Source organism: Neodiprion fabricii, chromosome 1, assembly GCF_021155785.1.
Source record: "Neodiprion fabricii isolate iyNeoFabr1 chromosome 1, iyNeoFabr1.1, whole genome shotgun sequence".
Classification (NCBI taxonomy): domain Eukaryota; kingdom Metazoa; phylum Arthropoda; class Insecta; order Hymenoptera; family Diprionidae; genus Neodiprion; species Neodiprion fabricii.
This window is the reverse complement of record NC_060239.1, coordinates 6,226,105-6,250,902: the sequence shown is the minus strand read 5'-3', so window position 1 is coordinate 6,250,902 and position 24,798 is coordinate 6,226,105. Positions and strand designations below refer to the sequence as shown.

At 41.6% G+C, this 24,798-nt stretch overlaps 3 protein-coding genes and 1 long non-coding RNA gene across 6 annotated transcripts; 3 read left to right on the top strand and 1 right to left on the bottom strand.

Annotated features, from left to right (window-relative positions):
* Positions 1-3,085: 3,085 nt before the first annotated feature.
* LOC124177556 lies at positions 3,086-4,398 on the bottom strand. Its single transcript, XR_006869658.1, has 3 exons — positions 4,266-4,398; positions 4,023-4,170; positions 3,086-3,841 (listed from the first exon to the last, which is right to left on the bottom strand). It is a non-coding gene; the product is annotated as an uncharacterized LOC124177556 (long non-coding RNA).
* LOC124174320 (proteoglycan 4-like) lies at positions 3,690-6,903 on the top strand. Of its 2 annotated transcripts, XM_046565905.1 has the most exons (3): positions 3,690-3,727; positions 4,066-4,245; positions 4,318-6,903. In XM_046565905.1, the coding sequence occupies exons 1-3, from the start codon at positions 3,710-3,712 to the stop codon at positions 6,334-6,336; spliced, it is 2,217 nt and encodes a 738-aa protein (XP_046421861.1). In that variant the 5' UTR covers positions 3,690-3,709; the 3' UTR covers positions 6,337-6,903. The 2 variants fall into 2 exon arrangements, with proteins under 2 accessions (XP_046421861.1, XP_046413478.1); XM_046557522.1 differs by lacking the exon at positions 3,690-3,727 and having other exon boundaries at positions 4,039-4,245.
* A 2,414-nt stretch (positions 6,904-9,317) lies between these two features.
* LOC124174927 (TWiK family of potassium channels protein 7-like) lies at positions 9,318-14,279 on the top strand. Its single transcript, XM_046555011.1, has 3 exons — positions 9,318-10,417; positions 12,484-12,566; positions 14,165-14,279. The coding sequence occupies exons 1-2, from the start codon at positions 9,390-9,392 to the stop codon at positions 12,557-12,559; spliced, it is 1,104 nt and encodes a 367-aa protein (XP_046410967.1). The 5' UTR covers positions 9,318-9,389; the 3' UTR covers positions 12,560-12,566; positions 14,165-14,279.
* Positions 14,280-14,338: 59 nt separating this feature from the next.
* Positions 14,339-20,925, top strand: LOC124176166 (carbonic anhydrase 1-like). Of its 2 annotated transcripts, none has more exons than XM_046557523.1 (6): positions 14,339-14,476; positions 17,902-17,952; positions 18,019-18,174; positions 19,700-19,923; positions 20,041-20,274; positions 20,527-20,925. In XM_046557523.1, the coding sequence occupies exons 1-6, from the start codon at positions 14,434-14,436 to the stop codon at positions 20,725-20,727; spliced, it is 909 nt and encodes a 302-aa protein (XP_046413479.1). In that variant the 5' UTR covers positions 14,339-14,433; the 3' UTR covers positions 20,728-20,925. The 2 variants fall into 2 exon arrangements, with proteins under 2 accessions (XP_046413479.1, XP_046414341.1); XM_046558385.1 differs by lacking the exon at positions 14,339-14,476 and adding an exon at positions 17,006-17,805.
* Positions 20,926-24,798: the final 3,873 nt, after the last annotated feature.

The following is a 24,798-nucleotide window of genomic DNA, read 5'->3' as shown; positions in this document are numbered from 1 at the left end:
CGTGTGCGTATAAGCATGCTAATCTAAGGAGAATCGGACTCGCCAGATATCGGTCGTAAAAATCACGTACCGTGCAAGAAAGCCTTTCCATACCTACGCGTGCATTGCGATACTCACTGATCGCCGTCTTCGCGAAACGAAAAATTAGCAAGAATTCGATGTTAGTAAGTAATTAATAAAGGAATAAAATTCCCGTGACTGTATTATTTTTCCTATTACTCAAAACCTTAATACACATGGCGTCTTTGCAATTATAAGAGCGCGAATAAATAATTGATACTTTCTGCCAATCAAATTGCAATTATTCAATCGTCAGATCAAGAAATCTAAGAATCGATTTTTCGACAATTGCAAAGAAGGTTTAACGTCAAGACGCCAAAGGCATAATTATTAATTTCATGCGATTTTCACGTTTCTAGTGCCTTACCACTAATTTCCTTACTCTAGGCAACCCAATTGGCACGAATGTAACGCGGGCAGCGATCCACGAGTCACAATATTTATTCATTTGCAAGAGATTATCGGCGTGACGTCATTACTCGCTGTTTTAATGTATCGAATACGTGAAATTTATTCAACTCTTAAGATCTGTGCGTTTTTTTTTCCTTTCGTAGACACTGATGAGCATTAACGATTCCGGTAACTAAATTTCTTGGTGAAAATAATCGGAGGGAGTTCTTATCACGATTAAATTATTCGAAAGATTTTGTGTACAGAAAAATTCATGGGTTGGTAAAAACGATTGGTCCGAAGTCGCTCCGAATTCAAATGAATGGAAGGTTGGTGATTTTCCTGAAGCTCGCAATCAAGCAAAGTCAAATCAAGGTCCGGAGGAACGATTTGTTTCAAAAGTGATTTAATTTTAGGCCGAGGTATTTCTCACCAGATGCAAATTTCTTCGACATTATCTTTATAACGATCGCGATAGCCTTCGGGGACTTTAATTGTTTCGTTTATTTTTATCGCTGTTTCTTAAACACTTCTCCAAATAAAAGAAAAGGAAAGATAATAACAAAAAAAATTAATATTTCTCTCACAGAACACAGTAATAAGTTCATAACTTCAATCACTCTGCGGACTTTAACGCTCTATCCAGTGAAATATTGCAAATTGTGTAAAAAAAAAAAATATCAAACGGAAACTCGAGTCTTTCAACTATTCTTCTGGATATTTGTATCGTTGGGTAATTTAGTAGTCGACATTAACGTTGTATTTGGTAACTTACAGTACACGTTATTCGTCGCATGTAAGTTTGGTGAACTCAGTTGTGACTTACGAGTGGAGAGCGAAGAAGGAAGAGACGGATTCTAGTTCCCAGAGAAACGGGCAGGAATGTCGGCCACCGTATTTGTTTTTTAAGTAGATATGAGGCAGCTCGGTACAAGGCAACGCGAATGAATGCAATTAAATAGGTGTGCCGCCTTCGTACTCCAGTAATAACGCATTTTCTGTGGTTATGATGAAGCTAATAACGAATGCCTTCGTGTATTTGCCCGGAGAATAATTAAAGCTTGCGTAATGCCCGAAGAAATTTAATTGAATTGAAAAAAAAACCTGCAGGATGTAAAAAAAAAAAAAACCCCGCGAGAATATCAAAAGAACTCCGTTCAAGACGATCGATCTTTTTTATTAGCAAATGTTTGCACAAACATCGAAAATCGCGAAGCGATAAATGTTCCAACTTTCGTAAACACTCGACTCGGAAGCATTGATTCATTCTCGTGAGTTTATTCGGAAGGAAAAGAAACCTTAGATCGTTTTCGCCAAGTACCTACCAGAACCTACTGTTACAGAGCTCGCGAAACTGCTTACAACTCGAATAAGGCTCGTGGTAGGTACTGTAATAACAGAGCAAGCATTGTGACGCAGAAAACGTAACATAAATTTCTCCACCGCGGCAAAGAGACATCGACTACTGTAGGAAGTGAAAAAATAGAAGAATAGAAATGGACAATAAGAAGAATGAAAGGAGATCGGACCAGACGACAATTGAACCGTGTGAATAACGTTCTGCAATTAAAAATGTACCACGAAAAATAAACATTCATATGTTGTTGCTATTTTTTTCTCTTCTGTATTTATCTATTACCAAATCTGCTAAGCTTACTCAAGGCACTCACACTTCGGGACTCGAGGAAAAAAAATACATGTGTTTGGAATCGTCAGTTCCGTATGAGAACTCGTTAAAAGCGTAAAAACAACGGGCACAGGAAGTGGGAAAAGAGCAATTTCTCTGTCGTGAAGTATGAAGCGGCCAAAGTCGATAAAGTCGCTGTCCAAACGACATGCCAAAGGAAAATCCGGGGACAATGGCTTGCTTTACGTACTCGAGATACAATTTGTATCATGTATCAAGTGACGGGAGATGCTGCGTATAAGAGTGTGTATCCAGCACGGTACATACGAAGATCAAAAGAGATAACGAAACGCGAAAAGGAAATTGCGTGATATAATAATTGTCGTGTGGGAGTAGCGGCTGAGGTCTGCTAAGGTTCTTTGCTAGGTATAAGAACTACGGCACAATAAGAGTATTGCACACTATGGGAACTATTGTTACAGATTTTAGTCTACTACTGTTCTACTCTGCTATATACAGCGTAGCTTTGACTCCCACGTGGCTTTCACTTGTCCCCATCGCAACCTTTCAGCGTCTAAATCCTCAATTCTGAATTCCTACTTATGTACATTTATTTCACTCTTTCTTCATCCGTTTAATCTCTTTTCACAGGTCTGTATACCGGTCTCTCACCTGGCCCCGCCGCCATTGTATTGTCTCCTTATTATTTTTGGCATCAGCCTTTTTCTTTTCCAGCTTGATCAAACGAATGTTTTATAATATACAACTTTCAAGATGATCGCTCACGGACTATGCGAAATAATCAAATATCGTTCAACGGAAACCTAAATTACAGATCTCACGATAAGAGATCTCGGCACCGATGGATAAGCATCGTACAATCGGTGCTACCGAACAGATCGATCTTGATTAAAACTATGCTCCATGCTAGGACACCTGGGCAATCGTGTAAACGCTTTTAGAAGAAAAAAAAATAATCAAAATACATGATCGTCATCAAGGTTGTGATTCGGACCACGTCGTGAGTCATTTAATGATCAGGTAAAAAGATTTTCGGACAATCTTGAATCTCACAAACTGTTCTAGTCGATATGATTTTCTCACTGGGCGTTGGAAAGCGGACAAGAATTTTTGATACATGTCACACTAAGAATCGAGGCCCAGGTACAAACGAACCGTTGAAGCCAATTTGTTCCCCTCCCATGACGAACAAGTATTTCTTGGTAAAATTTGAACCTCTGGGTGAAAAAGTCGCAGAGAAATACCGCGGTATGGATATGAATTATCAAAAGTGTACGTAACGCGAGAAGATTGGTGGGTTACGTATCACAGAAACTGTAAGAAAGTAACAAAGGTATAGCATTCCAATTGTAAAAGGGTGCACATTACATATTCTGTTTACTTCACTTTCCTGAGCCACGCGTTTTAGGTCAACCAGTTACCCGGCACACACAGCCGTTTCATTGTAATTGGCGAATGTTTGGGGGTCATCAAGGTCGCACAGCTCCACGAAGAGGGGAACGCGTCTCCGGCGAAGCCAGGGTGAACGGTGGCAGCCATTGTGTCACTCTATATAACCAGCTCCGGGAAACTCGGCATCCCATTGTCAACACCAGCCGCATTCGCGGTAACATGGGTTCTACCTGCAAGGTGGGTCTTCCTTGTCGCGTTTCCATCGGCCCTCGATCCTCTCCCAATCATTTTCCATCAACGATTAGATATCCCGGATGTGTCATCGGTCGGCCAGTGATTGACATCCAGTTTCTATAGATTTTTCGTAGAAAGAGATAATCGGTCGCATTGTCGAAAACGTGAAACTCGAGTCGAAATGTGAAGATTCAAGTGTGCCAAATAGTTAAAATTGTAGAATACATAGTAAATGACAGAATTTTTTATTATTTTTTTTTTTTTTCATTCCTGCGACTGTTCCAGTCGAGACGTTTACCGTATACCCAAGTTGAATGACGAACCGTCTTCTCTGTTCCAAGATGACGCCATGGCTAATAGCAATATTTTGCTTGGTGACGGCAAGCTGCACAAACCCGATGGATCAGCAAACGTCCGAGACGAGCAACGACCAGCAGGTGGCGATCCTTAAGCAGATAAGAAAGGTTAACGAGGACGGATCGTACACGTTTGGTTACGAGGCTGGGGATGGTTCCTTCAAGGTAAGTTCGAACGATCATACCTTACAGCATGCCCATCGTCTACCGATCATCGTCACTAATTAACCCCGACAGGTGGAGAGCCGCGATGTTTTAGGCAACATCAAGGGCACCTTTGGCTTCGTCGACGCCGAAGGCGAGATCAAGAGGGTGTCCTACTCCTCGTCGAACGGGACTGGTTTCAAGGCGACCACGGTTCCACCGCTCCAAGAACAGGTCTCGGTTGTCCAGAGCATCCCTCGTCTGAACCTGACCTCGACGTCGACGCGAAAGCCGAACGTCGTTTACGCGACTGAGGCCAGCGCAAGATCTTCGGTGGTCCAGACGATCCCGCGTCTGAGGAAGACGACTACGACCTCGACAACGACGACCAGCACAACGACGACGACCGAGCCACCGTCCTCGAGGCCGACCTACAACGGACACTACATCAGGTCGTCGTCGTCCAGAAACAGGCCCCGTTTCAGCCCGCACCAACGTCCAGCACCACTGGTGGTCGAAGAGGATACGGAAGCGGAGGACGAGGACTCCCAGATAACGCGGCCGGTCGTCGAGGACAAACGAGCCCCTGTTCATCGCAGGATAATATTCGCGAAGAGGCCGATCGAGTCGAGCCACTCACTGCGTCCGATCACGGAGGAGTTCGAGGAGCAGGAGGACGAGGTGAAGATCACTACGGGTAACACCCTGCGGCGCCAGCTCAACGAGGACACGACCAAGACCGACAGCGCGACGGAAGAGGCGGTGGACGAGCACGGGGACGTTTACGGTGGCGCGTTGTCGCTCTCGAGGCCTCTTTTCACGACCTCGACGCCACCCCGAGTGGCCCAGAGGATCGCAGGATCACGAGCCGAGCGGCCCAAGACGATCTACGTGAACCAGAACAACCTGGGCCCCGCGAGGTTCGAACCGAATACAAAATACGAGGGCCTAAGCGCTTACGAAACGCGAGAAAAGGACCTCCAGGACCAGGAAAGGAACGCTCAGCCCCAGCAGCAGGTCCTGTTCAGGGCGCCCGTTCAGCCCAGTCGCGACTACGCAAGGCAGAGCTCAGAGCCGGTCTACGTCAGGGAACATCCGGACCAGCAACAGTACCTGAGAGAAGTTCCACCCGAGGGTATAATCGTCGAGGCTCGAAGGGTGCCCGAAGACGAGGACGCTGCGCCATACGGGCAGCTTCCGCTAAGCAGAATCATATTCCGCCCGCTTCCGAACCAACTTTTTCCCGACACGCAGGAGCAGAGCCAGCCTCGGTACTTGGGGGAGCCGACGGCACCGGAACAAGGACCCAAACCGCGAGTTCATGTCGGACCCAACTTCTTACGGCCCCTGATGAGACCCGTTCCTCGTCCGCTTCCGTATCCGGAGGACGATCAGCAGTCTCCAATTGACGAGACGGACTATTCGCCGGTCCAGGACTACCCCTATAGGGCCCAGAATGTCGCTCCACCCCCGGAACCCCTGCAACCCATAACACCGCCCCTCAGTCGTCGCGACTTTCAGATCCTCCTCCGGCGACTCCTCATCAGTCAGTACGGGGCCCGTGCCCTGGTCCACCCTCGGACCTACCTCGAGGACGCTCTCTACGACCAGCAGACCTTCCCTACTTACCGGAACGACTATCAGGCCCCGGTTCCGCGGCAAAACCTATTTCGAAACGGTTTCGAACAGGCCCCGCAGCCCAACCAGTACGGCGAACGACTCGCCGTCCATCCGGCGTCAGGAAGACGACCGGGGTTGTCGAGGATCCTGAATCCCGTTTACCAATCCGGGAGGTACGAGGATTATCAGGAGCCTGCTGCTGGGTACGGGAAGCGGGTTTACAGACAGAAATTCTACGCTCAGGAGGCGGAGAGTCCTGGAAATGACGAGGAGGTCCTGCCACCGCCGGTCAGAGAGGCCCTTCTGCTCAGGATGCTGCAGCTAGCCATCAACCCCGATCGACCCGTCATGGCGCCGGGTGTAATGGCTGCAGCTACTCCGGCCCCGAATCCCTATCGGTACAGGAAAATGGGACCGGTCAGAAGCGTGCAAATAATAACCGACGACTCCGAGGAGGAGAAGGAACTTGGACAAGGTAAAGGAGGGATGTAGATATTTGGGCCCGTTTTGCAGACCCGCTGTTGGATGTTGCTCGCAGAAATACGGTACAAACAATGGGCCTTGCGAGATACCCGGTTAATTGGATTCGTCGTTAGCTTTGGGGATAATGCCGGGGTCACAAGGCTGGGAGTATGTATAATTTTGAAAGAGTGGAACTAGATCGTAGATGAATACAAACGTGAGAATTTATATAACATTACGTAGATTCGTTATTATAAAAAGTTAGATGTACGCCTATTTATGTAATTTTATTTTTAACGCGATTAAACGTTTTAATTAGTAGAAATATGATTTCTCTTTTGATCACTCGTCAGTCGGAGGTTGAAATTTTTTGACTTCGTTCAGTCTAGACAGCGATCGCATGTATAAGGAATCGATCTGATGCAGGTTCCCGAAATTATAAATTGAGGTTTTGATTTTGAATATTCACCGTCATACCGAGTGTTGCCAGCGTGTATTTTTGCGTTTCATCTTCGTATGTAAATAAATAATAAACGATGATACGTTATTATGCAAACTATTAAATAAATAAAAGTGAAAGATGAGTAAGATAAGGAGACTGGAGTGTGAGAATTAATTTCATAAGACAGCCTCTCGCGAGTGTAACGAACCTCGCACAACCACTTGAGAATAAGAGAGGGAATAATAATTAGGTATGTAGACGGACCGGGGCGTTGTGCATATGCTGTTGACGGTGTATTACGACATTCTACATAACGCCTCCTCCCACCCACGGCCAAGTATAACGAGTGCGTGAAAACGCAAGTGGAGAAAACCGCATCCGTGAGATTTTCACGTACTCGTGTAACCGTCGAAGACAAAGCCGAGATTGTTGCCGCATTGTTGTTACGAATGAACGTAGAATTTTCGAGAGTCGACTGATTGCGAGTTATATATAACTTGGATCGCTTGTATTTTTAGATTATACAGAAATATTTTTACCCTAAAGAAGGAGCGCCGTAGTTCAAGGTTTCGGATGATATTAATCAATCATGAAAAAATTGCGAAGAACATGAGTGTGATTGATCGTGTAAACATTGAAAATATTGATCTATGGAGAGGTTTGACCATTGATAAGGCCTACCAGGTATTCGATCGTTCGCAATTTTTCCATCCAAGTTCTGTGGGAGGAATGATCACATATTTTCCATTTCGCAACCCCCGGCTGTCCTCCGATAGCTGTGAATCTTCCTCCAATTATGTCACAATAAACGTGACAGCTGTAGTTATACTAATTGTAAAGATAGCATCGTACTGCGCGTTTAAGACATTCTTATCAGATCTGCAAGAGTGGACGGGTGGTTACATCGTTTGATCCAGTGCGCGGATAACAAGATTGACAAAACGCGACAGTTGGTGTTGAAAAATGAGGAGATAAAATATTGCTGTATAATATTCGCGGAGGTTTTGAGCTTGCGGGTAAATTTATGGTCGGTAAAAACCGAGTATAACGTACCCTATCCAGACGAGCAGGCGATATGGAATTATAACGGAGTGTCGGACAAGATAGTGAAAGAATAATAACATGCTGATATACTTGTTTCATGAAAAGACTGCGGCAATTGGAAAGCAGTGAAGTAAAATTACCCAAAGAGAAAACGAAATGCGCGTGTAGATGTATACCTAATAAAATTGGTAATTAGAAGTTGTTCAGCGATGTTTAATTAACTCTCTCTCTCTCTCTCTCTCTTTCGTTTTTGTATTTATTTTTATTTTTATTTTTTAATATTTATTTGACAACGGCTCTTTGTTTTTACTCATTAATTTACCTATTTTACTCGACACTTTGTTTATTTTTTTACTGTTTTACTTTTGTTTCATTTTGTTACTGTTTTTTTTTTCACTTCTATTTTGTTTACTTGTTGCGTAATCCTTAGGGGATCGTAGTGTCCGAAGATATATAATAAATTCTTTTCTCTCTCTCTGTCTCTGTCATTAAATACCAGAATTTGACAGAAAGTTGAGCAACCGGTGGTCTGAGATGCGGCGATTTGATACCGCCGTTAGATATGATCAAACTCCGTCAAACTCCATTAAAACGATATTTTTGTATCCCTGCCAACAGTTGACGGTGTTGTTTTACTCCAAATAATAAACTAACTAATACCGCAGGTCATCTGAACGTCAATTTTGTGTATATTATAAAATTCGTGAAGAATTATCGGATGGGACCTGGTGATTCAAAATCGTTTAAATCGTTCTCATTGGTAGCTCGGTAAAATTCTCCACAAAACTTCTCCGTTAAGAGAATGTAGTATACGAGTATATCGCTAAAAAGGAGAATGAATTTTCGAAATTTATACCTTGACAGTCAATTATTCTATAGAATGGAGTTTTTTTTTATTCGAAAGTGCGTAGAACGAACTCCGTCGGAGTATTTTTTATGTTTTTTTTTTTATTTTTTTGATCAGAACCAATTAGTACGAAGCATTGTCACTGAAAATAACGTCAGCCGTATTAGCTGAGCGGCATGTTTGCAGTGCCAACGGTATCGCAAAAACATCTCAAACTGATTCACTTGAAATTTTTCAGAACACCTTGTATTCTCGCATAATTTATCTTCTTGGCGAGTGTCGGAATTTTGTCATTTACAATTTTTTTATTCAACTAGACAAAATAAGACGATTGAAAAATAGATGGGATCGTAACAAAGAAGATAAATAATACAACAATACCGTCTCAAAACTTGAAGTAAATGGGTTTGAAACGTTTTTAGGATATCGCGAGCACCGGAAAACATGTCATCGAGATAAATGGTTCGAGTTACATTTCGACAATGAAATAAAAAAAAAAAAAATTAAAAAAAAAAAGGCCCAGAACTTGCACCGACTCTTTCAACGTTCCGATTCGCGAGCATTTAGCCGAGCGCGGAAGCGCGGCTAGAAGTTCGAGACGAGGGGAGGAACGGAGCAATAAAGGTACAGAAATAGAAGAGCCGGAGAGGCTGTGAGAATCCAAATATCTTTTCAGCGGCAGTTTCCGAGCGTCCATAAGCCCGGCCTCCACGTCCGTCGTTTCCATATTCCTGTTCCTGGTGTGATCAAATGTCGCGCAGAGCGATGCGGTCGTCGCTGAGGAGCCGCGACTCCTCGAGCACGTCGACGGGCCCGGACCCAAGGGAGCGAGTGAAGGACTGCTGCCGCAAGCTGGTGGCCTTCATGTGTACCCAGGTCGGCGTCGGGGGTCTGATAGTCGGGTACGCGGTTGTCGGAGCCTTCGGCTTCATCCACATAGAGACGATGTCCGAGTATCCGGAATTGGTCCGCGTCGCCCAAGCGCGGAACGTCTGCGCGGATGATCTCTGGGTCAAGACGGCTGGCGACAGCCTGGTGAACACGTTGAACAAAACGGCGTTCGAACTGCGGACGAGGGCGGTGCTGAAGGAGTTCGAAAAACAGCTCGTCCACATGGCCCAGGTCAAAAAGTACGACGGTCGCGGGGTCAAGGACGTCTGGACATTCCCGGCTGCCCTGATGTTCTGCATGTCGGTGTTCACGATGATCGGTTACGGGAACATCGTGCCCAGGACGCACCTCGGCCGTTGGGCGACGGTCATGTACGCGGTGATCGGCATCCCTCTTTACATTCTCTACTTCATGAACATGGGCAAGGTCCTCGCCCAGAGCTTTCGGTGGCTTTACAGACGGGCCCACGAGTGCGCCGGGAAGCAGAGAACCGAAGGCGAGCGGATAATCGTACCGTCGACGGCCTGCCTCTGGGTGATTTTCGGCTACGTCTTGGCCGGGTCCGTGACCTTCGCCCAGTGGGAGAACTGGGGATTTCTCGACAGCGTTTACTTCTGCGTTACATCGCTGTGCAAGATCGGTATGGGCGACTTCGTTCCCGGCGTAACCGGCTTCGGATCTCGCGACAGAAGTCACACCTCCAGTCAGACCAAGCTCGTCATAAATTTCGTCTTCCTGCTACTCGGCATGGGCCTGATCGCCATGTGCTACAACCTCATGCGCGAAGACGTGCGTGTCAAGGCGAGGGAACTCAGGGAATTCCTCAAAAGGACGGTCGAGGAGCTTCGCCTCAAGTTCTTGCTCTGCTGCCACTTTCCCGTCAACGAGTAAGCCGTCCAATGCTACCGGACACGTCGGACACTCGATATTTTCAACGGTCTCACTTCCCACGGACGATTGTACACTGTTCGTCGGACCTTTTCGTTTCCTTAGGTTTTTTTTTCTTCAATTTAAAAAAGGTGACTCAAGCTGTGAGTGGAATAAACTCGCTGGTTATAGAAATGTGGACGTGTCGTTGGAAGGATATGGAATTTTAGTGCCTAGGAAAGTTCGGTGCCTGAACACGAACGTGAGAAAACCAAATCCAAGATCGAACAGTCGATGAACGATTTTTTTAAATCTAGAAATATAACTTACATATCATATACCTATATATATATACATATACCTGTATGTATATATTCTTAACGTTTATATAATTTTTTATATACATGTCTAGTGGTACGCAGGTGAAAAACTGTTTCCCTTTTGTTACCGATTGGCTTCACGGAAGTTGCGGTGTATAAATAAATTTTTTCGCATATATAACATAATAAATAAATGAGCTCTGATATTCGCGTGTAAACAAATTAGATAACGTGTTGAGAACTCGCAGAAACGAATTGGAGGACCATTAATCAGCTGCGATACGCGAATGTCAGGTTAGTCGTAAAATGAATATGTACACGTAAGTAGATTTATATTGGAATTACGTATGTGTCGAAGAGCAAGGTCGATTGGAATATGAAGCTCGAGTCGTGTGATCGACGACGAATCAATATGATTCCACAAAAGTCTCAGTTCTGTTTATAAACGATCATTTATCACACGGTTGTGTAAACAAATAACGAGCAGGCTGCAAGACCAGCAAAGCAGCGTGGAAAGTTGGAATTTTTTTTTTTTTTTATTTATTATTGCTTTCACGCGACCCCGTTCGGCTATTTAAATTTATATTTAGTAACTGCAGCTAGAAAACTTCGAACCAGACAAACCAAGTGTGAGCTCGTTAATCTTCGTTACTGGCCAACGTGAGAACTAATTTAAATAAACATCGTTATTCGAAAATTGAGACCCTCTTCTGCACGTAAAGTGTTCCGATAATTATTGTAAAATGGTTTTCACGGAAAATTGGATTCAAAAATCACGAAACGAAATTTGGGCGTAAAGAAATACGGATTTCTCGTTAAGGGTGGGCAGCATTTTCGGTTCCAATCAGTCCTATAATATTTTGAAAAAAATTCACGGCTCAAAGTTAGGGTTCGGTGAGAGTTAAACTGAACTCAAATTTACGAGGGGAGAGACCGGGCCATAAAATCAGGTCTGAATGTCAATTGCAACGGTGTCAATGTCAAGCTATTAACCCAGAACGACCGAGGGAGTAAATCTGACCGCAGGGCCGTGCGCACGAGGCCCGGAGCCCCACTGCAAGTGTGCAAATTAATTGGTTCTTTGGAAAAAAAATAATTCTACTCATGCGTGTAAAGTACAGAAAGCTCGAAAAATTAGATGGGTTTCTTTCCATTTTCAATAAATGAAAAAATGGAAGGGAATATCAGCTGACTGGAAACCACAACAAAATGTCAAAACGACATCATCGGTGCTAAAGTACCTCTATAATAATATATATCTCAAATAATCAGTGCATGTAACATGAGCAATAATCTTTTTTCGGCGGAATAGAAAAAACACACATCTAAACACGTAAATATAAAAATTGGAATATTTCTTTTTTTAAAGCTGTTGACGAGGTCCCCACGATAGGGATGATTTTAGCTTTCCAAATTCTCAATAATTAAAAAAAATTTCGATCACGTTGCCAGGGCCAAGGGGGGGAATGGTACAATTATTGGATACAACTATTGTTCGAGAAATTTTCGCATGGTTAGCCAAAAATGAGCCTGAAGTAAGGATAAAATGTCAATAAAATAAACTCCTAACAGCTGATAGGCACTGTAAGAATAATTGTATCGCAAACGCAAGTTTCGAATCAGTCTAAAGTCAACGAATTTAGAAGTCAAAAATGATTACCAGGTGTCTAAATGTCTTTGCGAATATCCTCTGTACCACGGGGGCTCCTTCAACAGCCTTATAACGTAAAGACCTCCCATTGATCAAGGAATTAAATTTATTTCAGGATGCTTACCCGGTATGCAAACCCTGGCGAAGAGTATACGAAGGAAATTTCTACGAAGAGCTTACATCCTCCGTGAAATTTAGGTAAGTATATATGTTTAGGTGGGATGAAGATGGGGAGGAGAGGGGGAGTTCATAGAGTAGGTACTTGAAAAAGTAAAGTGGGCTGGAAATCGCGCGCGCAGATTCCATGCAGCTGATAAAAAAAGGTCGATTTTCGCCCAAGGCGAACCACCCTTGGTAGCGTAGTTTCCGGTTTCAGATTTAACCACAATTTTTGTGCTTGTCGAGAAACGGCCGAAAGTGATGAAACGCAATTTTTCGGGCGATGCGGGTTATCCACACGATGCTGTTTTGCCTGCTATTTTAATATCGATGAAATACCCTTCGGATTTTCATTTTCGGGCTTCAAGGTCTTGGGCTTCCGGGTAAAAACAGCGGAGATTTTCTCTCGGGATCGGTTCATCGACCGATGAAATTGAACGCAAAATGTTCATCGATAGGTACACCTGTGTAAATAAAGGACAATACTTTTTACGGGTTTGTACTGCGAAATAAAAAAACGAGTCATTTGTTCGGCCGAGATTATATACATACCTGCACGCAAAATTTTTTAATATGCAACAACAAAATAGTCGCGGTCACGAAAATATTTTATTTATATTATTATATTGTGATAAAGAGATATTGGATGCAAACAAAATTTGCAAGGCAAATATTCATTCCTCAGCTATCGAGTATTTCAATTCACACAGCAAATATTCATTACTTTCGAACGTATAAACATCGTTATAATGTGCTTTTAAATCGACCCAATTCAAACCCGCACCTCTAATCTAATAAGTACTATTTACTCTAGACTAATTCAAAGTTATAGAGCGAATGAGTTACTGTGATTCGAGAAATTTGTCTTCTGCAAACTGAAAACAATGTTAAAACAGATACAGCAAATGAACAGCAATCGAATCCAAAGTTATTTTTGTATATTCATTTCAAGGAGACTTTGTACGGATGGTAGGTAAATTTGAAAAAAAATTAAAAAACTAAAAAAAAAACAAAATTGCATTCAAGTACAAAATTCAAAAAGTGCCTTTTACAGGCGTTTTGCCAAAGTGACGGCAAGAAACTGGATTGAAGTAAAGATGAGAAAAAAAAAAAATAAAATAAAGTTCCCTCGTTATTTTGAAAAATGAAAAATTGCCAAACAAAACTACTCCAGATCTTACACCCATACTGCCTTAGCAAATACGTCTAATTTTGTACAGTCGTTGTACGTAATGCGCGAGCAAATAATTTCAAGCTTACGAGTTCCGCACAATGGTCTGAACGTTACGAAAATAGAGAAATCGAAATTTCGTGGTATTTGCTATGGCCGTTAAATTACCAACATTCGCGTGTATTCTCTCGCATCCGATGCTGATACGGCACTTTTTATTCACGACAATTGTAGACAATTATAGCAACTCGATCCGACGTATTAATTAATGAGCCTCTGAACGCGCGCCTTTCGTACAAGTTTCGAGTACAATAAAGATAAAAATTATCACTAGAAAAGTTTTGGAGTTCCGAATGTCGCCATTGCTGTGCCCGCCGTTTAAACGAGATCGAGGTAGCAATTTATATGCCCCGGGCCAACACTTGCCGGCCGAGTCTCACCGACGGACTGACGTTTTTCAATGTAGATCGCCGATGTACGGGGCAATTGGTCAGTGTACAGTACATTATAAGCGCTGTCCGAACGGTGTGCGAGTTTAAATCCAGGGCGAGGAAGTGATCTTCTGCAATATCTATGTGCCCGGCAACGTTATTTGTTCGAGTATCAGTCGCAAACTCGTCGTCCTCCCGGTGGCATCAAATTCATCTCCCACTACCGCATCTGTAAACAACGATTAATTCAACTTCGAATCGAAACTTTTACTCATAATTTCGAAAACAAATCTACAAGGAGAAAATGAAGTTCCTCATCTTTGCCGCCGTATTTCTGCTGGACCGAGGTAAATTTTTTTTAATTACTATCAAACGACGCGCTACGATTATAATATTCTTTAATTACTTTCTTTGCTTATTTTTGTCAATTTTTTTTTATCCCACTTCATACGTAAATCTGAACAAGTTGTCGGCGTTTTTTGATAACTTGATTTTTTATATTTTTTTGTTTTTTTTTTCATTCAAACACACAAGCGGCCGATTTTAGCTTGATTATCTCAATCACGAAAATCAGGTTTCAAATTATGTCAAAAATAAAGTCACTGTTCCGTCAATAAGCTTATCTCGAAATCTCATTTCAAAGTTATTAATTTTTGTGGTTAAAATTTCGCTGTAACGCTCTGCGTAAAACTTATGATATGTAATAAATGAAATTTCTCGAGTCGTTCAAACGTTCAAATCGTTGCTAAGAGTTTCACGGAGCACGGAGTGTGAACCCGACCCGTGACATTACGCTCTAATCAAGAATAATAGCGTTGCATCTTTTTTTCTGCAACATAAACAATAACGCGTAAACACGTCGTTATCGCCGTAATACAATTCTCCAATTGCGCAAGTAAGCGCTTGTTTTGCGAACACGATCGGCAATAATTGGCCGCGATTACGCGAACGGTATAATTTAAATTTCACCACTCTTGTCTATGAGATAATGCGAAAACGCGACAATTTATAATAAGCACGTAGAACAGTGTCTCATTAAATTTTTCATTGAAATTATTTTTGTACTTCCATTGTCGACTCGACCGCGACCAATTGTTTATGTAATAAAAATGCGAAAACGGTCACGTCCTTATCATCATGGCTCCACATAAGAACGTGCCAAAGATACTGTCAGTGCAAAGAGTATCTTAAACGATACAAGACTTCCACCCACGCTGAAAGACTAACAAAATTATACACATTGCATTCTGGCACGCACAACTCGGCGTGAGCTATTATCGAGCTTTTGGTTGGTATTGCACAATTTTGTCCTCCGGGAATTCGTCGAAAATTCGGAACGGAAACTGGGTGTACGAGTCGTCGCCGAAAATAGACGAGGTGGATAAAAGGAGAAAGAAAGGAAGAAGAAAGTCTTAGGAAAGAAAAAAAAAAAAAAAAAAAAGCGTTGACTAAATTCCCTTGAAAAATTCGCACAAAAAGCTTAGATCCGTTTTTTTCACCCCCGGTCTCCAAGTGCCGAAATAATCAAAACCAGCGAGGGAATAAACGACGCCTCCTTATTTCCTTAACACGGTTACAAGCCTCGTTGCGATGGCTTACTTATGTATTAATAACAACAAGGACGCCCCATTGTTATTAATAAATTGTTACGTGCAATCGTGCAATGCAATTCTGCGGAGGTATAAATTGCCGGACAGCACTTGAATGTGGACGATAGTCGGGGACGTTTGCAGCAGGTGAATCTGTAATAACTAAAAAATTGCGAGAAAACATTCCGTTTCGCCAAATTCGTGTTCTGATAACATCGGAGACAAAAATTTGGCGACAATTTGAATAAGCGACAAAATTCCGAGCCTCGTAAATCAACTATTACAGCCTATTCGGGGCAACAGGTGGATTGGGACTTGGCCTTTATACATCTCGGAACTAATCCGTCGGTATTGAAACAGTTTAAACAGGACGGACGATGATATATTGCACGTAAAATAAATTGAGTGACAAGTATCGGCCGTGGCTCGACTTAATATGGCTTTAATAGCCCGCCTTACGACTTATCTCGCTCTCTTCCTGTCCGATAGTCATCGTGACATTTCACGAGCGCGTTCGAGTTGGGCCAAATCATAGCCGTACAGAGGCCGACAAATGTGATCGTTGTGCACACAAGGTACATCAATCGATACGACAGCGTCGAAAAATGACGGGAAGAATACTCGGAGAAACGAAATACCATCGACTTGTTTGTACCGTAAGAGGGTTTTTACGTATAATGATTTGCTGTTTTTGCGCTTTATTGTTAGACGAGTCGTTCGAAGAATGTTACACGCGTCAATTCAAGGTGTGATATCTCACCTGCGGTGTCAAATGCTCATCCGAGATAAGCGTGTTCTTGCGGTCGGTTGACGAATTAAGCTTTCGATCGCCTCGTTCCGTCGAGGATGAAACCAATCGTCGTGTCGCAAAAGTTGACAGTGATAAATATATATATATATATACATATATATATGTAATACGGTGTCTCCTAGCTGTCAATGGAAATTTAAGACTTTTGCAAAACACCGGCGCCTCAATTTCGGAGAAAAAAAACAACTGCGCATTCAGACATTCAGTACATCGTTTTGCCGATTAGAATCAGTACCGCCTTCGAATTATCATGATTATGCAACGATGATTTGCTAGATTGATAAGACTAGCAAGAAGAGTAATGAATAGTTCGTTATTGTTATACAACCGAAAATTCTCGACGAGAATGTTTGATTATTTTCTTTTTTCTGTTCCGTTTTCTTTATCTCGGAGTTTAATTAAATTTTTTTTTTTTTTTGTCTTTTTCATTCGAATCGATCAATTTACCCGTGATTAAAAATTATCAGGACAGGATGTAGATAGCGGAAATAATTCTCTTCCGACGATTCTTGTTCGAGCGATTCAGCAAAACGATCTCGACTCATATTGCGATATGAATTGCAATCAGCATTACATAATTTTGATCTCTCATAAGCGTTGAAGGATCAAGTATCGCCGTCCGATAGAGATTTCAAGCCCTCAGCGAGCTCGGTTATAAATACAGGCTTTGCGCACTTGACTTATAAATGCCCAGTCAGCGAATTAATACACTTATCCGTCAATTTAAATTGTCCAAATAATCTCCGGTACGATCTTCAAGTACAGAGAAGCGGGCCCCCGTGTCTTATAATACACGTCAATTAAACGTACTTGGTCCGGTTAATCCGCTACCGCGATTACACGATAATCCCACCCAATACTCACCGACGATGAGACTAATTAATTGCAAGCTCCGCGCTTATCGTTCCTCGCTAAGTACGCGGTGATCGAAACCTCGATAAATCGAAGGGGATGAAACGTTTCTATTTTTTTCTTTCATCCACGCTCCATCTCATATTATTTTTCATTATAATCGTCAATTCATCGTCGTACAGAATTGGGCATTTATATATAGTCAGGACTTGCGTCATCTCTAAGGGAGTACATATTTCAAGCAGCTGGGATTGCCCGTGATATTAAGTTACATTAAATGTAATTGGTTAGTCCGAGGGGCCGAAGGCATATGCCTTCATGCCTCGTTCATCGACCGGAAATACAAGGCGATAGGGGAAAGGTTATATATCCACTGGATGGCGCTTTGATTTCAGCAACGATCCCATGGGACTTGAGCTTCAGGGAAAGTTCCCTGTGTTTTTATATGGTTGATAGTATCGGTGAATTTTTCAACCTTTATTTTTTATATTCATCGTTCGATTTTTTTTCCTTTTTGCAGACGCGTTCTTCGCTCACGGATCCGACGACTGGAGCTACTGGGGTGAAAACGGTAAGAAATTTTTACTCGTACAATCCTTGTCGTCGGTTCTTGTTATTGATTTTGATGATATTTAAGGTCCCGAACACTGGCCCGGAATTTGCAACACCGGTGAAAATCAATCACCGATCGATATAATCACCGACGATGCCGTGAAAACGGATCTTGGCTCTCTCAAGTTTACGAGATACGATTTCGCCTTCAGCGCCGACGTTGTTAACACCGGCCACTCGAGTGAGTATAATTCCTGCTATTTCGATACGGTTACAAGCGCATTATTTTATAAAAAAAAATTTAAGATACCGCAGGAAGGGAGAATTAAAATAATTATCGATAGACACTGAGCTGAAAATAACTTGTACACGACTCGATTAAATGGGTAAAATTAAACGATTAATCCGAAATTTCGTAAATTACAATTCGAAGTCCTAATGGCGAAAAAGTTTTGTTGATAATTTATAGTTTCATTCGAGATATTTTAGTAATTTCAGGTGAAAATGTTCATTTATCTTTCACCAATTATATCAAATAGGTACTTAGGAATTAAGACAATGATAATAATTCATACTTTAATCACGTAAATTAATAATGCAACGCGTCGTTCATGGGAGTAAAAAACAGAAACCGTTCGCGAGGAAAATTAATCGATTACCGAAACGAAATCTGGAATAAAAAAAGTTCAGTCATATTTTTGTTTTTTCTTCTTCTCTCGATCTATTATTATTTCGTTATTATTCATCTTCAACGGAGCAAATGCCCTTGGAGATCACTCGTGCATGAATTATCTGCTGTCAGATGCAATCTGGCTGAAATTCGGGGCTGGGGTGAATCGGTACAGGAGAGCTTTTCAGAGAACCTTTCTTATCTTGTTTACGAGGCCCAGGTTTGTCGCTTCGTAGATTATTTCGTTTACCTTGTAAAACGGGGGTGAATGCTCGGTAGAAACACATTCGCACACGTAAGATTACGGGGCAAAGATTTCATGGGGTAGATTATTACGGAGGCAGGGAATTTTCACCGACCGTGTACGGCTTTCTGCTCTGTGAGGATTTATTTCAACCGTCAAAAAGGATCGTAACTTTCCCCGCTCGATGTAATTTCGCAAAGCGTTCGCATTAGAGAGGTTTATCCTTAATTTTGGGGATAAAGGAGCGCCAAATTTAGGACTCAAAAAATCTTATCGCTGGGATATCGCGACTTGGGGGCTTTTTAAGTATTAGCTGACGCTAATACAGAGGTTTGCCATTCGGGAAAACGGTATCAAATTCGGGCTCAAAGCCAACACGCTGTCTGTTTAGGAATAATAAAAAAATTTCTTTAAAAGGATGCGTCGATAATACACGAATTTCTCGATAATAATATCCCAGGAAACATAATGTTTATCGCAGGCATTCAAGAAGAAAGACAATATATAATGTATTTAATACATAACGAAACATAATAAATAATTCACCTTTTACAGAACATGTTAATGTGTGTTAAAAATTAACAATAATTAATATTTGATAAAGTGGGAATAAGTTGATCAGGATGTGACTATAAACGGCAAATCTGTCATTCCCGAGTGATGAATCGATTTGCAAATAAACTTTTCAAAAAGCGTTTACAAACAAGCAAACCTCACTAATCGTTCACACTGTGGGTGGTATGGAATAATTTGCAAAACATGTGTCAGCTGATACTTGAGCGGCCCTCCGAGATGCTTTGTCCAAAAATGATGATCCGCGGAAAATTGAAAATTTCTCGGTAACGTTTTTAGTTCAAGTCGGTTTGACGGGGGTACCGATTCACCTGAAAGGCGGAAGTCTACCAACGACTTACGTTCTCGATCAGATGCACTTCCACTGGGGCTCGGAGCACACGATAAACGGCGAACAAGAAGCGCTCGAGCTGCATCTCGTCCACTATTCGAAGGATTACGACAACGTGACGTACGCCTCCGAGTTTGAGAACGGATTAGCGGTGGTGGCAGTATTGTTCGAGGTAAATGAAAAAAATACAGAGAAAAATTGCAAAGTGGGAATTTATACGACGACGAAAATTGGAGGACTTTTTGCCGTTATTGATTATAATCTTGAGACTAAGCGAGACGTTTTTCAGGTGAGCAACGAGGATAACCTCTATCTCGAACAAATTCTGGAAGCTGTGAAAACCGTGTCGTCTCTAAACTCGACGGCAACGACGAAATTGCAGACTAAGCTGATACCCTCCCTTCTGTTGCCGAAAGATCACAGCTCGTATTACAGGTATTACGGTTCGCTGACCACCCCGGAATGCCAAGAGGCAGCTATATGGACCGTGCTGGACAACAAGATGCCAATTTCCGTGTCTCAGGTGAGCGCGTGGCAACGACGAGTCAAAGTTCGCGAATATGGGAAAATACCGGTTTCCCGGATTCCGATAACATGCAACCTTATTACAGAATATCGAAGGGAAAACTTTATCCGAACTTGTTGTTTGAGTAAAAACTTTCCGCCGTCGTCCGATGCAATTTTTCCATCAGAACCGCTGAGAGGATACGAATTCCACCTATGTCACAATGGGAGGAAAAACATTTTTCAAATAAAATCTGTTCTCTTGTTTCAGATCGAGATTTTTCGCAAGGTGGTTAATTCCAACAACGAAACTCTCGCCTATAACAACAGACCGACGCAGGATCTTGGATCAAGAACCGTTTATCATCATTTGGAGGGATATTCGTCGGCGCATAATCTTCAGATTCCGAAAACGTTCCTCGTTATCGTTGGATTTTTCTCGGTGCTGATGCAGGGCGCGAGGTCCCCTTGAAATCGCGAAAGCTACGGCATCGTGTCGAGATGACCGGGTGCAAAAATATATTCCTCGTTATTTGGACTCGCCTTATGCAGCCGCGGCGTAATTTGTATGCTTGGCATATAAATTTTTTTGCAAATTCACTAGGCTTAAGGAAATTTCCGAAATGTGATAATCGTTCGCTTCGCGATGACGATAACGAAAAAACAAACAAACAAAAAAAAAAAAAAAAAAACGTAACAAACAAATGAACAAAATTATATCGCTCCACGGATGGAAAGATTGTTCAGACGAACGGAATTTGTTTGAGATAGGAAATGCTAGCTGCTGTAACGAAAGGAGGACAACGACGTTGGCGCGCGCGTCGAGTGGATTCGAAAGGGCGGAAAGGATCTAAAATTTACAAACGTTGGATCGTTTCACAAGGCGGCGAGAATAACGTATTCAGGCATAAAACGTTTACGCAACTAAAACCGAATATATGTGTTTATAAATGTAATTCGAACGTTAGGCTGAACGCAAATACTGTATTTAAATACGTTATAAGATTTGTAATACATGATGCGTATCGTGAAATACATACAGACAATCGAAAGAAAATTTCTTTTCTCTATTAAATCCTCCGGCTAAATGGTTCCTTATTATTTTCTCAATCACGTTCTATAAACAACAATCGACAGTATCACGAGGCTCGAAACTACGCAGAGAAAATTTTTATCAAAAGAGAAAAAATTTCTTAGTGCTGGGTAAGAACAATTGGTCTGGTCATAGCGTTTCAAGAAACACGGTTCAGCTCAAGTACTAATTTAAGGATAGGAAAAAAACTCACCTAGATGAAAATTATTGTCGTCTGGTTGAAAACACCTTCTCACACGCGGTTAATTTCAGCCGAAGAAGAAAATATGTAAAGCAAAAATCCAATTTAAACATCCTGCGCAAAGCTTGCACGCTAATCAACGATAACGCCGTTCAATCACCGGAGGACTTTATTAACTCGGCAATTGGAATTCCGCTAATAAAGGGCACACTCATTACGGCTATAATTACTATTCAGTGATACTTTAGCTTCGGTTATCCAACAGGAAGCACGCTCGTCCCTTGCGAAAGCGGGGTACGCTTCCCACCGCACAACGATACATCACAACAGGATGTAGGGGTGAGAGACGAGGCTGCAGGTCGCGAAAAGCGGAAGAGAAAAAAATTTACGTCGCGTCAAACTTTCGGGCAAACGCAACGATTCGATTCAATTCAATTCGATTCCGAACAATTTCACACCGTTCGAAATGACAAGAATGAAACGAAAAATTGGTGAAAAAAATGCTTTTCTTTGATTCTTCGCCCGTGTCATTTGTTGATAGTTTTATTTTATTATTTTTCTCTCTCACTGATCCTTAGTGTCCGATTATTGATGAATTTTGGTTTGAATCTGAGGTTTTTTACCCCGATGAATTATTGAATAAACAATCACTGTCGTATTTGTCATTGTAAATGTGGTATCGTTTGTTGCGAAAACTCGAGGAGCGGCGCATTGGTAAACTGACGATCGGATGTAAGATACGCGCGACTTTTGGCGTGTTTCCCGTTCACCGGTCGTTCACAGACTGACAACGAGTAAACTTTCACCACCGAATAATAACAGCAGGCGGAATCAAGGGTTGTACTCGTTTCATCCGAGTTATCGAACGGTTGAATTCCAGTTTGAATTCAAAGACGAGACGCCGGGTGTATTGATCCCACGAGAATACGTAACTCAGTTCCAGAGACACCCCATAAGCCGATCAAGGATCGCATTCCTCGCTTGCAGCGATCTTTCATCTTGAGATTCTCGGGTGACAGCGTGACAAGGATGTTTCCCGCAATTCCTATGCCAAGCATGTTTTTATCGTCGCCTGGGATTATACTCGTCTCCCTGACGTCAAATCGTGGCTTGAATCTTGACTTATGGGATTTTTCCACGCGTAGAGAGACGCGAAGTTTCGCCAACGTATTAGAAAAATTTTTTAATGCAACATTTGCTGTAAATAAATACAAACAACAACGAGTGATTAATTTGGCTCACTTTGAGGCGACCGGTCTTTTAAAAACTTTGCTCTGGGATGCGTTTTTAAACACGTAAAACATTGACAAATTAAATTTCTTATGATTCTTTTTTTCTATTTTATTATTCAAATGACCCAAAAATTACGTTACCGAGAAAGTCCAAAATTTTACTCGATTCCGAGCAAAGAACAGCTCTGCGCCAACTGATACCGAAGTCATTAAAATTCTTACATCCACTCTCGAAATATATATTCTCGTGAAAGCACAACTTGCCATTGACGGTGAGATTGTAATGACTTCCGTTAGTTTCTTATCGTTAGAAAAAAGGAGCACGGAGTTAAAGATTGTGCAAAAATTTATGGTAACAGTTATAAAAATCGATCGGGACTCGTATCCATTTTGTTGAACTTTCATCACGATTGAATTCCAGGATGAATTCGATTCCATGAATTTTATTCAACGAATTTAATTTCACCCTCTTCGGTATCGTATAGCTTGAATCTTGTACAAATCCATTCTAAGAAAAACAAACCTCGACTGTAAACGAATCCGGGTAAGTAAAGCGAAGCTTTCCTTCCATAACAAATTGTCCTCAATCAGAGAGGTCGAAAATATTCGGATCGAACCTTGAACCTTCGAACAAATCAAATTCATTCAAGATCAATTCAAGATCGGATCAACCGTGATGTTTACATTTTGAGGAATAATCAAGGGATGAGTCTTGGCACAGCCAAGATCGAGTCGCTGTCTCGACTCCGTTTTTTGCAAGTTACCTTCGCTCCCGAGATTTTACTAATCAGTTTTTTGAACGCCCTCGACAAAGCCTCGGAAAGGTTGTAATTTCATTCGCTTATTTTACAGGTAACTCGCATTAACCAGCGCCGATACGAACCTTGCAAGGGCCGAAATTCTTATTTAAATTTATAAGTCAATTAAGCTAATAATTTTCAATTTAAAAGTTCGGACATGAAGAAAGCAAGAAAATTCGCTGCGGTAAATAAAATCTTACAAGTACAGAATTTCTACCGTCGCACGGTAAAAATTTTTCACTCGTCAATAATGATAATGTGTTTTGATCGGCGATTTTTAAATTTTTTTCAGAGACGAGCCTTGATTATGTAATCGGAACAATAATAACTATTGTATTCACGTGTGTCGTTATACTTGATCGTAGGATTAGGTACACGTATGATATTATTTCAGTTTACGTACTATTTATACGTATATTGTTTACATTTTACATTGTTTAACAGACAAGAAAAATTTTCTTATTCCACACGAACCATGTACATAAATAACGATTCTTTTTTTTTCTACTTGGATATGATCTCGCGGATGAATAGTTTCAATGGTTTCTAAATATTTCGTTGACAAACAGGGCAGAATACAAAACATATGTATCTATTATATATAATATAACCTAATTCTCTGTTGAAATTCGAGCATATATGATATACAATTACCAATGTATTGACAACTAAGATACACCGACATTTACACGATTTATTCCGAAGCTTCCCGACTTTATTTCAATTCTAATACCGCAATGCTTGTTCAATAGCTGTGAACAAACTAAATCCTAAAATTTCCTAACACGAATATGAGGCAACTACAGATTTGAAACGAAGCCGAGGAGTTTGATGAAAACAAAATGAAAAAAAAAAAAAAAAAAATCCTCCGATCATTGGTTCTCCGGAACAATTTCATTGCTGCGACGCGTGGTCGTCAGCGACTTAATCACTGTGATAAAGCATTTTCTCGGCTAAATATTAAACGGTTTTTACAAGTCGATTATTAGGGTTAAACTATTTCCAAAAATAATTCACATCTTATATTAGCGTTTGAAGAAAATGTATATCCACGGCGTTATTACGTCTATAACATACTTACGTCAAGAGTTTCATACCAAAATATTCAATATACTATATCACTATATAGACTATATTATTACATAACATCGATAAAATATACACGCTTGTAGGTACAATATATAAAAATATACCCCTGCTACGATCCGGATTGAAAACGAGGCCCCAGCATGTGATA

What these genes read in the sequence shown, in the direction of transcription:
- LOC124174927 (XM_046555011.1), top strand. Translation starts at nt 9,390, where the DNA reads ATGTCGCGCAGAGCGATGCGGTCGTCGCTGAGGAGCCGCGACTCCTCG. An exon ending in TGCCACTTTCCCGTCAACGA is followed by an intron (nt 10,418 to 12,483) that starts GTAAGCCGTCCA and finishes AATTTATTTCAG; the next exon opens with GATGCTTACCCGGTATGCAA.
- LOC124174320 (XM_046557522.1), top strand. Translation starts at nt 4,039, where the DNA reads ATGACGAACCGTCTTCTCTGTTCCAAGATGACGCCATGGCTAATAGCA. An exon ending in CTGGGGATGGTTCCTTCAAG is followed by an intron (nt 4,246 to 4,317) that starts GTAAGTTCGAAC and finishes TAACCCCGACAG; the next exon opens with GTGGAGAGCCGCGATGTTTT.
- LOC124176166 (XM_046557523.1), top strand. Translation starts at nt 14,434, where the DNA reads ATGAAGTTCCTCATCTTTGCCGCCGTATTTCTGCTGGACCGAG. An exon ending in GAGCTACTGGGGTGAAAACG is followed by an intron (nt 17,953 to 18,018) that starts GTAAGAAATTTT and finishes ATGATATTTAAG; the next exon opens with GTCCCGAACACTGGCCCGGA. An exon ending in TGTTAACACCGGCCACTCGA is followed by an intron (nt 18,175 to 19,699) that starts GTGAGTATAATT and finishes TAACGTTTTTAG; the next exon opens with TTCAAGTCGGTTTGACGGGG.